The sequence below is a fragment of the Rosa rugosa genome, chromosome 5 (genome assembly GCF_958449725.1).
Source record: "Rosa rugosa chromosome 5, drRosRugo1.1, whole genome shotgun sequence".
NCBI classification, from domain to species: Eukaryota; Viridiplantae; Streptophyta; class Magnoliopsida; order Rosales; family Rosaceae; genus Rosa; species Rosa rugosa.
In genome coordinates this window covers 15,187,258-15,202,633 of record NC_084824.1, presented here as the reverse complement: position 1 = coordinate 15,202,633, position 15,376 = coordinate 15,187,258, and the positions used below count along the sequence as shown (strand labels likewise).

General features: G+C 41.7%; 1 protein-coding gene and 1 long non-coding RNA gene across 2 annotated transcripts; both read left to right on the top strand.

Moving 5' to 3' along the window:
- Positions 1-487: 487 nt before the first annotated feature.
- LOC133712230 (palmitoyl-monogalactosyldiacylglycerol delta-7 desaturase, chloroplastic-like) lies at positions 488-2,242 on the top strand. Its single transcript, XM_062138344.1, has 6 exons — positions 488-580; positions 723-1,078; positions 1,201-1,342; positions 1,410-1,549; positions 1,679-1,785; positions 1,873-2,242. Exons 2-6 carry the CDS (start codon positions 788-790, stop codon positions 2,072-2,074), a joined length of 882 nt encoding a protein of 293 aa, XP_061994328.1. The 5' UTR covers positions 488-580; positions 723-787; the 3' UTR covers positions 2,075-2,242.
- Positions 2,243-6,770: 4,528 nt separating this feature from the next.
- LOC133708339 (uncharacterized) lies at positions 6,771-8,446 on the top strand. The gene is made up of 4 exons (XR_009845761.1): positions 6,771-6,902; positions 7,111-7,173; positions 7,273-7,378; positions 7,528-8,446. It is a non-coding gene; the product is annotated as an uncharacterized LOC133708339 (long non-coding RNA).
- The last annotated feature ends 6,930 nt before the right edge of the window (positions 8,447-15,376 follow it).

The window sequence follows — 15,376 nt, the reverse complement described above, 5'->3', positions numbered from 1 at the left end:
TGGCAGTTTTTGTAATTATTGTTACTTTTAGTGGCAGGTTGTAAAAATTAATGTGACATTAATTATCATCATTGGCCCAAAAAAAATACAAATACAAATAGACAAAAATACCCTTCAATATATTCCACATGACAAACGCCGTAACGGCCAAATGGATTCCATACTTGTGTTGGGTCGGAGAGTGAACGTCAAGTACCAATCTGATATTTTTTTTAAGTGGAGGTACCAAAGTTACTAATAGAAAGAAGGTCGGGTACGGTCCGTATTTTTTTTTTCATTTATTTATTCATCTTTTGGCAAAAGATTGTGTTATTCCTAGAGAATAACTGAACATGAGTTTAATTTGTTAGTTAATAAAAAAAAATTATAAAAAAAATTGTTAATTAGTTAATAAAATTTGACCATTCTAAATGAGATTTTTGGCTATGTCACTGAGTCTATGTGTTCAAGCACTATATAAAGGAAGAGATAGTCCCTGCATTCTCTACGTGAAATAGAGTCCTTCCCCATAAACAAAGAGTTCATCTTAGAGATCTGCAGAAGGCTATTGTTCATTTTACTGACTTCATAGATACTTCATGTATGTATATTAGTTCTATTCAAATATTTTCTATACAAGACATATATATAAGTGTTCATTGAATTGTGTTTATATATATCTATGAATTGATCCTGTGCTTGTTCATGTTACAATATACATATAACACTTGCTTATCATACAGATCAAGTTCATCGACTACAAATATATACCTGGCCTAGACTGTAGTGCAGCAACTGATAGCCCGAAATGGGGGGCCTTCTGGTGAGTATTTTGTTGACTCCCTTTGCACAATTTTTGGGGAGATCATGGAATTTGGTAGACATAATTAGAGCGGCCACTTTTCTGGCCCCCCACGTCCTCTGTTTGTTTGCTCCGTTTTATTTCACATGGGCTGCCTTTTGGGTGGCCGCCGCACTCTATATTCTCACTGGTTTGGGAGTCACTCTGGGTTTCCATAGACACCTTGCGCACAAGAGTTTACGGCTTCCCAGATGGCTTGAGTACTTGTTTGCCTATTTCGGGGCTCTATCACTTCAGGTATGTGATTACCAAGTGCTACTACATATACGTGATTTTGATGTTTGAGTATTCTTTTGTTCTTTTACTAGACAAAAGAATAAAATGGTGTCTGTTGTTTATTTTCGATGGTTTATTTGCAGGGAAGTCCGATAGAATGGGTGAGCACGCACCGATACCATCACCAGTTTACAGACACAGAGAGAGACCCTCACAGCCCCTTGAAAGGTTTCTGGTTTAGTCATGTGGGTTGGATCTTTGATAGCACTTCTCGATATCGAAAAATAAGAAGGAATTAATTAAGGATTACATTTTAATATGAATTGAAATTAATGTTATGAGTTTTGTCAGAATGGAGGATTGAAGAACGTTGAGGATATGAAGAAGCAGTGGTTCTATAGATTTCTTCATCGTACATACCTTTTACACATAATTGTTTCTGGAGCTTCGCTCTATGCCCTAGGTGGACTACCTTTCTTTATTTGGGGCATGGTACGTACTAAACTACAATTCCTCACTTACCATGTGTGTACATGGCTCGAATCGGTAGCCATTCTATTGCGGATAGAAACAGTTGAAAATCGAATACAACTTATCATTATGATTAATGAATGATTGCAGGGAGTGAGGACGGTATATGTTTTCCACTTCACCTTGCTAGTAAACTCGGCCGGTCACATCTGGGGAAAACAAGTATGGAACACCGGCGACCTGTCAAAGAACAATTGGTATAAATTTATTCGATCTCGGTCCCTACATTTAGATTAATCAACGACTACTAATTGGGACATATATCATTTTGTTTTGTTTAACAGGTGGTTGGGATGGATCGCACTTGGAGAAGGGTGGCACAACAACCATCATGCATTTGAATACTCAGCTCGACAAGGTCTGGAATGGTGGCAAGTCGACTTGACTTGGTATGTAATCACAGCTCTTCAAGCACTTGGGTTGGCAACTGACGTCAGAGTTCCCACTGAATCTCAGATGCGTCGCAAAGCCCTCAAGAAGTATTGAATTGAATACAAATAATTATGTTAGCTATTTGCACGCAATAATTTCATGCAGTCGCGTACTTACGTGGTAGATGCATGTCTCTGTTAATTAGTAGTGTACTAGTGTATGGTGATGAACTATGTACGAACAGGACTGTTCAAAGCCCTATCTTTTTCAAGGAAATAAAGACTTTCGTTCTGAATTAAGGAGTTTCCATTTATGCCCTTATCGGCATCGCGTACGGCTGGTTTCTGATAGTATTCAGGCATTCCTTTAAATTAGGTCTTCATCTGAAAATTGTCTTTATAAAATACCAACCAAATCTATTCTTATTGCATTGAAAGTTAGACAAGCATGATAACAAAGAGAAAATGCACTTTCTTTTAGGGATGGGCACGGTCCCAGACCGGCACAACTTTTTCAGGGACCGGGACCGGGACCGGCAGTGGCAGTCTTACTTCGGGCCAGGCTTGCAATTGCAGAGAACAGGGACCGGCCTAAACCCGGACCGAGACAAAACGGGCCAGTTTTTTTGGGCTTCCGGTTCTTGTCAATCTTTGCAGCACTGCTGCATTTTGCTGCTTGACTAATTCTGTTTAGGCAAAGCAAAGCTGCAAATACTGTTCTGCAATCTGCACAAGCTATGTTTGACCGGCCCATTACAGATCTTGGAAGAAGATCAGTTTGTTCCCACATAAACTGATCTTCTCCCAAAATGCAAAACCCTCCATCCCATTCCTCTCCTCCTCTACAACCTCACATCCACCAGATCCATATCCAAATCCACCTCCATCCCTAAGAAATTGGACCAAGTCCACGCCAATTACATGGAAATCGAGAAGAAGATTCAGAAAGACAAAAACTCCTCCAACTCCAGGATCTATTGCTGGTTGACCTGAAAAGCCCACCTCCAAATCGAGCAGGAGAAGTTAGCCATCACCGACGTGGGTCTCCGGAGATGCAGATCCAGTCGATTGGCGCCTTTTGAAGATGTGGAGGATCAAGATGGGGTTAGCAGAAGAAGGGGATGTGCACTGAGGAAGAAGAAGGGGAAGAGAAAAAGAAACTAATGAAGAAGAAGGAAAAACCTGAAGGAGAAACCGAGAAAGAGAAAAAAAGGAGACTATGAGTAATAGAAGAGCCAAATGAGTGAATTACGCTGGGTAAAAAAGAAAGAAGGAAATATTAAGTAATACTTCGGGCCCAACGGGCTTTTACATATTTCAGAATCCAGGCCCGGGACCGGACCGGGTGTGAAACAATTTGGACCGAACCGGCCCGATTTAGCATATTTTTTTTACATAACCCGGACAGAACCGGCCCGGCCGGGCCGGTTTTTCGGGCTAACGGTTTTTTTGCCCACCCCTACTTTCTTTTGGGGGCCAAGGTGGGAAGTGGGAAAATTGTACGTTATCACTTATCAGAGGGAGAAGAACATCAGTATTCTTCAAGCCAAAGTAATCGCCGGTGATTCTAGCTAGCTGGTTAATTTTCAAAACTAGCTACTAGTGAGAAAATGCTTACCATTTTGTAGTTATTTTTCTTTTCGATCAGTAATTAACTAATTTTATTATGAAAAGGAGAAAAATCTTATGAATAAAAATAAGTCATACAAATGACCAATAAAAAACAAGAGCAATAAACAAGAACAACCGAACCTAAACGTGGCCAGATGAAGGCAAATAGTAGTTGTCAGTATCTACTATACTCTTCCATTCATGTAACCAATGTTACACTATCAACTATACTCTATTCCAACTATAGGGTTTGAGCATCTGAGCACTCATTGCACCACATTCTAGGTTTTTTTTTTTTTTTTTTAAATTTTATTTTTATTTTTTTCAATTTGTTGAAACGATAGGAGGCTAAAACTCTAACTGATTAGAACTGAGGGTGTTTTAAATTTGGTCTCATTAAAACTCTCCTTTCCTTGTAGCACATTCTCATGGTCTTGAGAAAATATTAGGTGCCCCGCAATTTCCTTTCTCATATACATCTGTATTAATTAGCAAGGGTGCTCACTTAAGGGACAGTTATTGACGTAAGTCCATTTGATGGCTGAGAATAAATGCATTGTTTTAAGTTATTGTAATTTCAACATTTAAATTTAGGGAAAATTTCACAAACAGTATACCAAGTAAAGGCCACTAATAATTCTTATACATAAAGTTCCAAACCAATCATTTCGGTACCCGAAATCTGAAACTCGACCCACTATCAGTACACGACGTCAATGACGTTGTTAATTTGACACCAAAATGTCTATTATGCCCTCAGTTTTTTTTTTTTAATAATTTTTTTTTCTGTTCTTTTTTTTTTCCTTCGTTTTTATCTCTTTCTTCTTCCTTCTTCCGGATCCACAGCAAGAAAGAGAGAGAGAGAGGGATCTGAGGAAGGAGGAATCAAATAGATGAAGAAAAATCAGAAAGAAAGAAATGAAAACTAAAGAACAGAGGTGGGTTTCGAAGTGGGTGAGCTCGGGCTTCTTCTCACATGAAGAACAGAGGTGGGTTTCGTGGAGCTGGAAGAAGGAAGAAGAAAGAGATAAAAACGAAGTAAAAAAAAAAAGAAGAGAAAAAAAAAACTGAGGGCATAATAGACATTTTGGTGTCAAATTAACGGCGTCATTGACGTCGTGTACTGATAGTGGGCCGAGTTTCAGATTTCGTGTACCGAAATGATTGGTTTAGAACTTTATGTATAAGAATTATTAGTGGCTTTTACTTGATGCACTGTTTGCGAAATTTTCCCTTAAATTTAATACATGTGGCTGAGATTTACTTGTCCCTCACAGTCTCTTAAAATTGTCCCTTAGGTGAGCAATTCTTTACTAATTAGTACTTCATTTAGTTAGAGTAATTTCCTTTGATATATACACTCATATGTGCTTACAATCATTCATGTGTCACTAAACAACTCTGCAGAGGGCAAAGAAAAGGTTGTTTTAGAAAATTCAATCACATTAACCCGTATCAAAGAACCAATTGTAGTTCGAATTATATAATTATTCCTGCAATGCATAAGTAGCTACACAGTAGCGGATCAAAAGTCAAAATGCTTCCTCCTCCCTGACGACCAAGAGTAGATTGAAATTTAACTCCAACCAGCGTCAGCGAGATTTGAACCCGCGTATGGGGGTTCCACACTTGGATGCTCTTACCAACTCGATCGCCTGTAGTGATTATGTACTATTTGTTAATGGTCCTAAAACATTTAATTCATCTAACAACATATGTTCTTGTCTTTCACCTCAATGACGGATTGATATCATTAGAAAATGAATAAAAGGATTTATCTTTTTTTTTTTTAACAGGAAAAGAAAATTACAACACAAAGCCTCTAACAACACCAAAACTAAAATGGTCTAAATTAAAAGCCGAGCAAGCTGAAAGAGGAAGTTTGTCTCGCCATATAATCGCATCCGAAGATTGATGTCCAAGGGAGGCAATTGCATCCGCCACAAAATTTACTTCACGAGGAATATGAGAGAAAGAGATATCCTCAAACATACTAGAGATGCCTTAGATGTCACGAACAAGAGAACAAATTTTCCAAGGAGGGTCATCACCAGCTTTGAATCACCCTCCACTAGAATAGTAGAGATGCTAAAAGGATTTATCTGTTGTTTTTGGTACCGTTATCCAAAACAAAACAAAAAAAAACCGTTAAAACAAAAGGTGCAGTAGTTAACGCCGTTTAGAACAATCGAAGGGGTTTAGGGGGTTTTAGCATTGCGCGGGGGTCCGCAACGCTCTCATTCGTACCCATGAGCTTTTCTCTCACCCCTAAACCCTACCAAAAATTTCTCATCTTCATTTCAATTCCTGGGGTTTAAGCCATGGCAGATTTGGACGACGATTTCGGAGACATCTATACATCAATGGCGTATCGGACTTCGCTCAGTTCTGTATAGAACCCGAAGAAGATAGAAATGATAGTAACAACAATGCAAAGAACAGCGAGGGTTTCGTCTCCGATTCTAAGAAAGCCAAAGAGGAATTGGGTGGTAAAGTTTCGGGTTCGGAGTCGAATGAGGATTACAGTGATAGTGACAGTGAGGATGACCTGATCGAATATAGTTTTGAATGATGGGGGCTGTAAAGGTATTCCCTTTCCGGTTTCAGATGGAGGAGGCATGAGGATAGATGATTATGAAGATGAGGATGATGATGATGATGCTCTTGTGGCCTTGAAAGATTGCAAGGTATTCTATTAGCTTTTTGTGTTAATGAATTTGAGGCTGTGATTTTCAATCTGTGGTTTAAGAGACTTTTATGATGAAAGAACTGAATAGTATTCTTGGTGTTTAGGCATTTCAACTTCAAATTGATGATTTTATTCCATGTGAAAATAGTTAGCTTGTTGTGTTTCTTTTGCTTAGCCTTGTTACTTTTGTAAATGAGAGATGGTTGGTGGTTTGTGTAGTATGTATGGACTCAATCACTCAAAGATCTACTTGTCCAAGCAATGGAAAAGCCAATGAGTCTGTGGATTTGGTGTCGTCCATGTCGTTCGGAGGAGACCACTCGCAGATTAGTCGTGTAAGTGATACACCTAATCCAGTGGTGACTCGAAAAGTCGAAATAGATATTTATGGTTTTTTACTTCCTTAGTATAGGTTAGTAATGCACCCAAAAGTTCGCCTGAAAGAGCATAAAATGATTTTTGAATAATACTGTGTTAAAGTTTGACCCAAACCATGCCCTGTTTTATTTCTTACAGGACCATACTGGACGTGGATATTGAATCATTTGAGGAGAAGTTGTGGAGGTATCCTGGAGTTGATATAACAGATTACTTCAATTTTGATTTGAACGAGGACAGCTGGAAATAGTACTGCAACTCCCTGGTAAGTGAAGTAGTGCTGATCGATTCCATGCTTAAATCTCTCATTTGGGCATGTTCTGGCAGGTTGAAAATTATTTTCCTAAACTTTCTATGCTGAATAACTTGTGGGTGAACTGTAAATGCTCTGGCCTTATGGCCAACAGGTTGATACTGCTTTTCTGCGATACTGCACTTCATTGAATTGAATCCTAATGCTTAGATGATGGCAGGAACAACTTCGGCAGCTCAAGTCCATGCAGTATGGCATGCCTGGCTCTTCAAAATTTTATCAGGTCTATTTGAATCTTTTTAGAGTCTTGTCATATTACCACAAAATTGTTTAAAGTTTTTGGTGTTGACATCTCCAATCGTATCGTTTCTACATAAAATAGGCTAAAGAAGCTGGATCCGAGTATGGCAGATTCACCCAGGAAAGAAATGAATTATGCTGGATCATGGGCATATGCTCCTCCGTCATCAACAGTTTCTGATTGCAGAGTGAGACAGTTGGAACTAGTATATCATAATTTAATTGATCTACCTTTATCCTCCTCTTTTATACATGTGATATACTTTCATGTTATTCCCAAATTAGTATTCAGATACTTGGTCCGAGATAATTATTATTTGGCTTTTGATTGTTTCAGCCAAAAGGGAAAGCAATTCAGATAGAAGATAGTGTTGTTGAACACCAACCATCTTTTGATAGTTGGGATCCCATGTACATTAGGGGCGGTGATCTATGATATCTAATCACAGAGATAGTGGTCTTGGGTGTTTTCCCAGATTTTTGAAGTGGACGAAGTTACCTAAGTTAACTGGACCTGGATTTTTGATAGCTCCTTGTTCTCACAACAAAGACCAGATGGCTAACTAGATGAATGGATTGGTTGGGAGGTTTGGTTTTGGTTTATGGCTTGGAATTGAAATTTGTCACATCAATCAATCTGTCCAGTTCAATTATTCAAGGTGCAATGAAGTCTTTGTTCTTGTTGGAGGGAGATTAGAGGTACTAATTAATGGATTAAGTGGGTTATGGGTTTGGGTGCGAGCAAATTGAAGCACGTTTGCAGGTGTGAATGCTAGGCAAGTGTGGAATTTACATTTTGTGTAGGTGCGTGGTTGCGCGTGAGGTGGTTGATGGTGACTCGTATGGAGTGGAGGAGGTGATCAGGGACCTCAAATCAATATTGGATCTCTTAATCCAAATGGTAGTGTTCCTTATAGTGGAGGAGTTCCTCAGCAAAATACAGGGATTATGCTGCAGAAAAATGGTTTTCAGCACTATAATGGCTTTCAGCCAAATGGTGGGCCTTTCTAGCGTATGGTAAATTTTCACAACAACCTCAAGGGCTCAAGGTTTATCTCAATTTCGCTGTGTACTAATAATACTATTCTCACAGCAACAGATGGGTTACTCTCCAAATATTGGTTATTATAATAGTGTTCAAGTAAACCCAAATATGTGTTTGGCCCAAACCCTAGGTTACTTGACCTAGTGGTAATAGGGTTAAATTAGAAGGATCTAGATTCCTATTCAATGTACGATTACTTTCCTTGTATGATTAAGATCCTATGCATTGTAATTCTCTATATAAAGAGGCCTCTATTATCAATAAGAATAGACAACAAATTTATCTCAATTTTAGTTTCTCTACAACACGTTATCAGCACGAGCCCTAACCCTAGCTTTAGAAACCAAAACCCCAGAAATTGATTAAGCTCCACCAGATTTGCCTTGCCTGCGCTACTACGGCCCCCGCAGCCCCCGCGTTGCAACTTAACGCTAACCCTACCAGGTTAGCCTCGTTGCCCTTGTAGCGCTCGCAAGCCCTGCTTGCCTTCTACCTTCGAGCGCGCTCGCCTGCCCTCGCGACCGCGACTCACCAGCGGCCTCGCGGCATCTCCACAGCATCCCCGCAACTGTCCTCGCGGCCTCGCGACATCCCCGCAGCAGTCGCATCCCCGCAGCGGCCCCGCAACTGTCCTCGCGGCCTCGCGACATCCCCGCAGCAGTCGCATCCCCGCACCGGCCCCGTAATTGTCCCCGCGACCTCGTGACATCCCCGCAGTAGTCGCATCCCCGCAGTGGCCCCGCAACAGTCCTCGTGGCATCTCCGTAGCGTCCTCGCGACATCCTCGCAGCGACCCTGCAGTATCACTGCACAGCCCAACCAACATATTTTCCGGTCAAGAATTCCGGCATCTTTTCAAGGTAAACTTTTCTAAAAGTTCCCGTTTTTGAAGTTTTTCAATTTCTTCTTCTTTTTCTCAGGGACTTCCAACATCCCTTCTTCTACCCCCCTTTCTTCTTCATAGGGGAGACCAATAGCCGAACTGTGGGGGTTCGTGCTCACTCCAAGCTTGGAGCTTGTAGAGTCCTCCAAACTTAGAGTTTGTTAAGAAGAAAACGATCGACCACATACATCGTCGTTTCGATCTAATCCAAAACCCCTCTTGGAATCAGATTTTCTTGGAAGCGACTACGCTCAGAAAATCCCTAATTTCTTGGAAGCAACTACGCTCAGAAATTTTATAGTTTTTCGTGGTAGCCTTCTTCGCTCCGAAACTAACCCTATTTTCTTTTTTGTTTTTCAGGATGAGTAACCTGAACAAGTTGAGCTTCGCTCCACTAGAGACAACAGGCGCAGGATACCACCAGTGGGTCCGTGATGTGCGCCAGCATCTTAAGGCTGATGGGATCCTGAGTACGATCCAAGAGCCAAGTCAGGACATGCGTACTCCTCAACAAGCTGCTGCTTTTGAAGCAAATAGAGCTACGAGAGAGGCGAATGAAGCTAAAGCCATCATTCTCATGACAAAGCACATGAATGACGCCAAAATGAGTACCTCAATGAGGAAGACCCAAGAAGACTATGGGTAGAACTCGAGCAGAGTTTTGGCAACGTCCGTGATTCCCTGCTTCCAGACTTAGAAGTGAGATGGCATAGCCTCCGCTTCTGTGATTTCAAGTCTGTACTTGACTACAATTCGGAAGCACTTCGTATCAAGTCTATGATGAAATTCTGTGGACAGAACATCACTGATACGATGTTGATCGAGAAGACTCTCTCCACCTTCCCCGTCTCTGCATTGATGATAGCCAAAAACTATCGGATTGATGTCAATGCTAGACGTATCACAAGATTTCATGAGCTCATTGGTGCCTTGAACGTAGCTGAAAAGCACGACAACACACTTGTGAAGAACTATAACTCCAGACCCGTGGGAACCAAGTTAAATCCGGAGTCTAATTATAGTAGCGCCTCCAAGGGAGGACACAAGGAGCGAAACCCTAAGAGTATGGATAATTCTGGACGTTCTGGTCCATATTCTCGCCCTAAAGAGGAAGGAAATCGCCAAGATAGGCGTGCACGGAACCGTGGAGGTAAACGTGTGAAGAGAGAGAGAGGCCAAGCCTCCGGTTATGGTGGTAACGCCACCAAAGGCAATAACCGTCCACAAAATGCTCTCAGAGCATCTCGATCAAGGGAACCTGATCATAATGATGCTTGTCTCAGATGTGGATCAAGTGGACATTGGGAAAAGAAGTGTACTGCATCCCAAAATGTTGCAAACGCATACAAGATGTATCGTGAAGCAAGGGAGGCAAATTACATGGAACAAGAAGATCAAGATGGAGATCTCGATCTAAGGATGGAAGACTACAAGGATCAAGACCCAGAAACTGGCGATTTTGATTAAGTCTTTTTATTTCCAAGAGATGTAGGCAATTGCCATATTATTTTTGTAGTAGATGCCAATGCTATTAGTCTTTCTTCAAAGTAGGCGTACTCAATGTGAGTGTGATGTCTAGGAAGGTTTTGAGATAAGTGGTACTTAAGTGAGCCTCGCTCCACCGACATCTCTCTACTCACCTGGTCACATTTACATTGGAATTACCGAAAGGAGTTAGACGACTACCATTGTTTTGCATTAACTAGTTTATTGGATTAGATTTCCTTTGGTTAAAGAAACGATGATGTAATTCCAATTGGCTTATTAATAAAAGTTGAGTTCTTTTCTTTATGACTCCTTTTTAATTACGAGCTTTTCTTCAAGGAATGGATGAACTTCAATGTCTTGCGGATAGTGTGACTACGCACACCATTCTACGACATAGGCAATTATTCTTGGAGATGTTGCCTACATATTCATCTGTGACTACGATGGCTGGGCCATCAGGTTTAGTTCAAGGACATGGAATGACCCAATTCCTTTTGCCTAATGGCACCTTGATTAAAGTCACTGAAGCTCTCTACGCTCCTAAGGCAAATCGAACCTTATTGAGTTTTAAAGATATTAGAGCCAACGGATTCCATGCGGAAACGCATAGTGAGAACGGAATAGAATTCCTTTGCATTACCTCTAATGATTGCGGAAGAAAGCGCATCTTAGAGAAGCTTATGTGTCAATCTAGTGAACTTTATGTCACTACAATTCGACCTATTGAATCCAATAATATCATAAGAGAAGATCTCTTGGATTCAGACACATATTGGCTTTGGCATGACCGACTAGGACATCCTGGTCGTGATATGATGCTCTGTATACTAAAAACTTCACACGGACATCCATTCTTCAGAGTGAGAAGAAGCAAGAATCGAAAATTGATTCCAGGACTTAGCAAGACCGCAACAATTGCAGCATCTGGCACTGCAGCCGTCTTGGGGCGCCATAGGGCCGCCCAAGCCCCATGTGATGACGCCATCAATGGCGCCAACCATGAGCATGACGCCATGGTTATTCCTCCCAATGGCCATGACGCCATAAACAGAAATTCCCATGGCTCGAATGCCATGATGGGAGATGTAGTCACACATTTTGCTTCTAATAGCGCTACAGTCGCTCAGGCCCAACCAAAATCCTCATTAGTTGCTTCTAAGGCCCCTCGCTCTTTCGGCAAAGCCTGTTCATTCGGGAAATTAGGACCGAGACCGTCCTACGCAAAGGATCCCAAAATACTCATTCCATTCTTACAGAGAATCCAAGGGGATATCTGTGGACCAATTCAACCATCATGCGGACCTTTTAAATAATTTATGGTATTGGTTGATGCGTCGACACGCTGGTCACATGTCGCGCTATTGTCCACTCGAAATGCTGCTTATGCTAAACTCCTCGCCCAGATTATCCGTCTATGGGCTCACTACCCTGACCATCCTATTAAGTCAATTCGACTTGATAATGCTGGGGAGTTTACATCAAAAACATTCGACGACTATTGCATGTCACTGGGGATTGATGTAGAGCATCCAATTCCCCATGTTCATACCCAAAATGGTCTCGAAGAAGCCGCTATCAAACGACTACAGATGATAGCCCGGACATTGGTTATGAGCACCAATCTCCCTGTTTCTGCTTGGGGATATGCAATATTGCATACAACGATGCTAATTCGTCTACGACCCACTGCAACCCAATCTTACTCTGCGTTACAGCTAGTGACTGGGTACGAGCCTGATATCTCGCACTTACGCATTTTTAGGTGTGCCATTTATGTGCCTATTACGCCACCACAGCGTACTAAGATGGGTCCACAACGACGAATGGGCATTTATGTTGGATATGAATCTCCAACGATCGTCCGCTACCTTGAACCCTTGACAGGTGATCTCTTTACCGCTAGATTTGCGGATTGTCACTTTGATGAGACAGTCTTCCCATCGTTAGGGGGAGATAAGAACACATATGTTCAACAGGAACGACAGGAATTGTCGTGGTTTGTCGCCACTATATCTCATCTCGATCCCCGTACCGCACAGTCCGAACTTGAAGTGCAAAGAATAATCGAGCTCCAGAACGTAGCAGACACTCTACTTGATGCGTTTTCTGATGTTGCCAAAGTGACGAGATCACACATACCTGCTGCAAACGTGCCTGCAAGGATCGATGTCCCAAATACTGGACATCACGCCTCTCCTGTGACACCAGGAGATGGCGCCATTGCCCAACATGGCAATGATGTGGCATCTATGGCTGCAGGTCCCGCAAGAAAGCGCGCCAGACCGATTGGTTCGAAGGAAACTCGCCCTAGAAAGAGAGCGAATGAGGCACAAACAAATCCTTTGATCATCGATACTCAAAATCCGTCCCATGAGAATGTTCCGGATTATGGTTATGTCCAAGAGACATCATTGGGGGACGCCTCAATGTCAGAACCTATCCCTGAGAACGCAGATATCTCTGTTAATTACACTAGTGTACATGAGACGTGGGAAAGAAACTCCATCATCATTGATGATGTATTCGCGTATTCAGTGGCGCGTGAGATTATTGAGACCGATGACATCGAACCACGCTCCGTTGATGAATGCCAACGTAGAGCTGATTGGCCAAAGTGGAAAGATGCGATCCAGGCAGAACTTGATTCTCTAGCGAAAAGAAAGGTATTCGAACCAGTTGTGCCAATACCGCCCAACACCAAACCAGTTGGTCACAAATGGGTATTCGTTAGAAAGCGTAATGAGAAAAATGAGATTGTAAGGTACAAAGCTCGCCTTGTGGCGCAAGGTTTCTCACAACGCCCTGGAATCGACTACGAGGAGACCTATTCTCCCATAATGGATGTCATAACGTTCCGCTACCTTGTCAGTTTGGTAGTTTCTGAAAAACTGAACATGCAGCTTATGGATGTGGTTACTGCGTATCTATATGGGGATCTAGATACAGAGATATACATGAAGATTCCAGACGGAATTCAGTTACCCAAATCAAGTGGCTCTAAACCACCGAGCGCGTTTGCGATTAGATTGAAACGCTCACTATATGGATTGAAACAATCCGGACGGATGTGGTATAACCGTCTAAGTGACTACTTGATTGGAAAGGGATATGTCAACAATGAACTATGCCCATGTGTGTTCATAAAAAGGACAAGTTCCGGATTTGCAATAGTAGCGGTTTATGTCGATGACATGAACATAATTGGCACCCTTAAAGAGTTAAGGGAAACCGCTAAACACTTGAAATCCGAGTTTGAGATGAAAGATCTTGGGAAAACACGGTTTTGCCTCGGTTTAGAACTTGAGCACCGTAGAGACGGTATCCTGATTCATCAATCAGCTTATACCCAAAAGATGCTTAGGCGTTTCAACACTGACAAGATTAAGCCTTCAAGCACCCCAATGGTCGTTCGTAGTCTTGATCCAAGGAAGGATCAATTTTGTCCAAAAGATGACGATGAAGAAGTGCTAGAGGCAGAAGTGCCCTACCTAAGTGCAATAGGCGCATTATTGTACTTAGCACAATGCACAAGACCGGATATCTCATTCGCTGTGAACTTGCTAGCTAGATATAGCTCTGCGCCAACACGTCGCCATTGGACTGGTGTTAAAGATATCTTTCGATACCTAAGTGGTACGATCGATATGAGCTTGTTCTATCCCTACAGAGAGAAGATGGATTCGGACCCATCAAGTGCCAGGGACGCCACACATGGTGGATTGCGTTCCCTCTCCCCATCCCAAAACGATATAAGTGTTTTGGAAGGTTTTGCTGATGCTGGGTACCTCTCTGACCCACACAAAGGTCGCTCCCAAACTGGTTATGTTTTCACCATGGGAAAGACCGCGATATCTTGGAGGTCTACAAAGCAGACCTTAGTCACTACCTCTTCGAATCATGCAGAGATTATTGCTCTTCACGAAGCAGTTCGTGAATGTATATGGCTTCGGTCCATAGTTACGCATGTTCGAAGCAATTGTGGTTTGAAGTCTATCACAGATGAGCCAATAAGCATTTATGAGGATAATGCTGCTTGCATTGAACAAATGAAGCAAGGCTACATCAAAGGCGACAATACCAAGCACATATCGCCTAAATTCTTCTACAATCAGCAACAACAGAAGCTCCTCAAGATCAAAGTGAACCAGGTTCGATCTGAGGACAATATGGCAGACTTATTTACTAAGTCATTGCCCAAATCCACGTTCGAGAAACATGTGGCAAGAATTGGCTTGCGGAAATTATCTGAACTCCCATGATCGTAGTCATCAGGGGGATGCGCAGACATCAGGGGGAGATGTTTACATGTTCGTCTCGAAACGTGAAGGGTGTGTTGTGCTCTTTTTCCCCTTCGACCGAGGTTATTTTTGTCCCACTGGGTTTTTGTTACTCGGCAAGGTTTTTAACGAGGCAACGAGAGAAGCACCGCGTTTGGGCAACACAAGGGGGAGTGTTCAAGTAAACCCTAATTTGTGTTTGGCCCAAACCCTAGGTTACTTGACCTAGTGGTAATAGGGTTAAATTAGAAGGATCCAGATTCCTATTCAATGTACGATTACTATCCTTGTATGATTAAGATCCTATGCATTGTAATCCTCTATATAAAGAGGCCCTTATTATCAATAACAATAGACAACAAATTTCTCTCAATTTCAGTTTCTCTACAACAAATAGTAACTTTTCACATACTCACAATAGTTGCCTTTAGGTGTTCGGCTTTTAATTTAGTTAGTTTATTTTATGTTTTTTTTTTTTTTTTTTTTTCTAATA

Coding starts and splice junctions, on each gene's coding strand:
- LOC133712230 (XM_062138344.1), top strand. CDS start 788: ATGGGGGGCCTTCTGGTGAGTATTTTGTTGACTCCCTTTGCACAATTT. Junction 1,343..1,409: donor CACTTCTCGATATCGAAAAA/TAAGAAGGAATT, acceptor AGTTTTGTCAGA/ATGGAGGATTGAAGAACGTT. Junction 1,550..1,678: donor CTTTCTTTATTTGGGGCATG/GTACGTACTAAA, acceptor GAATGATTGCAG/GGAGTGAGGACGGTATATGT.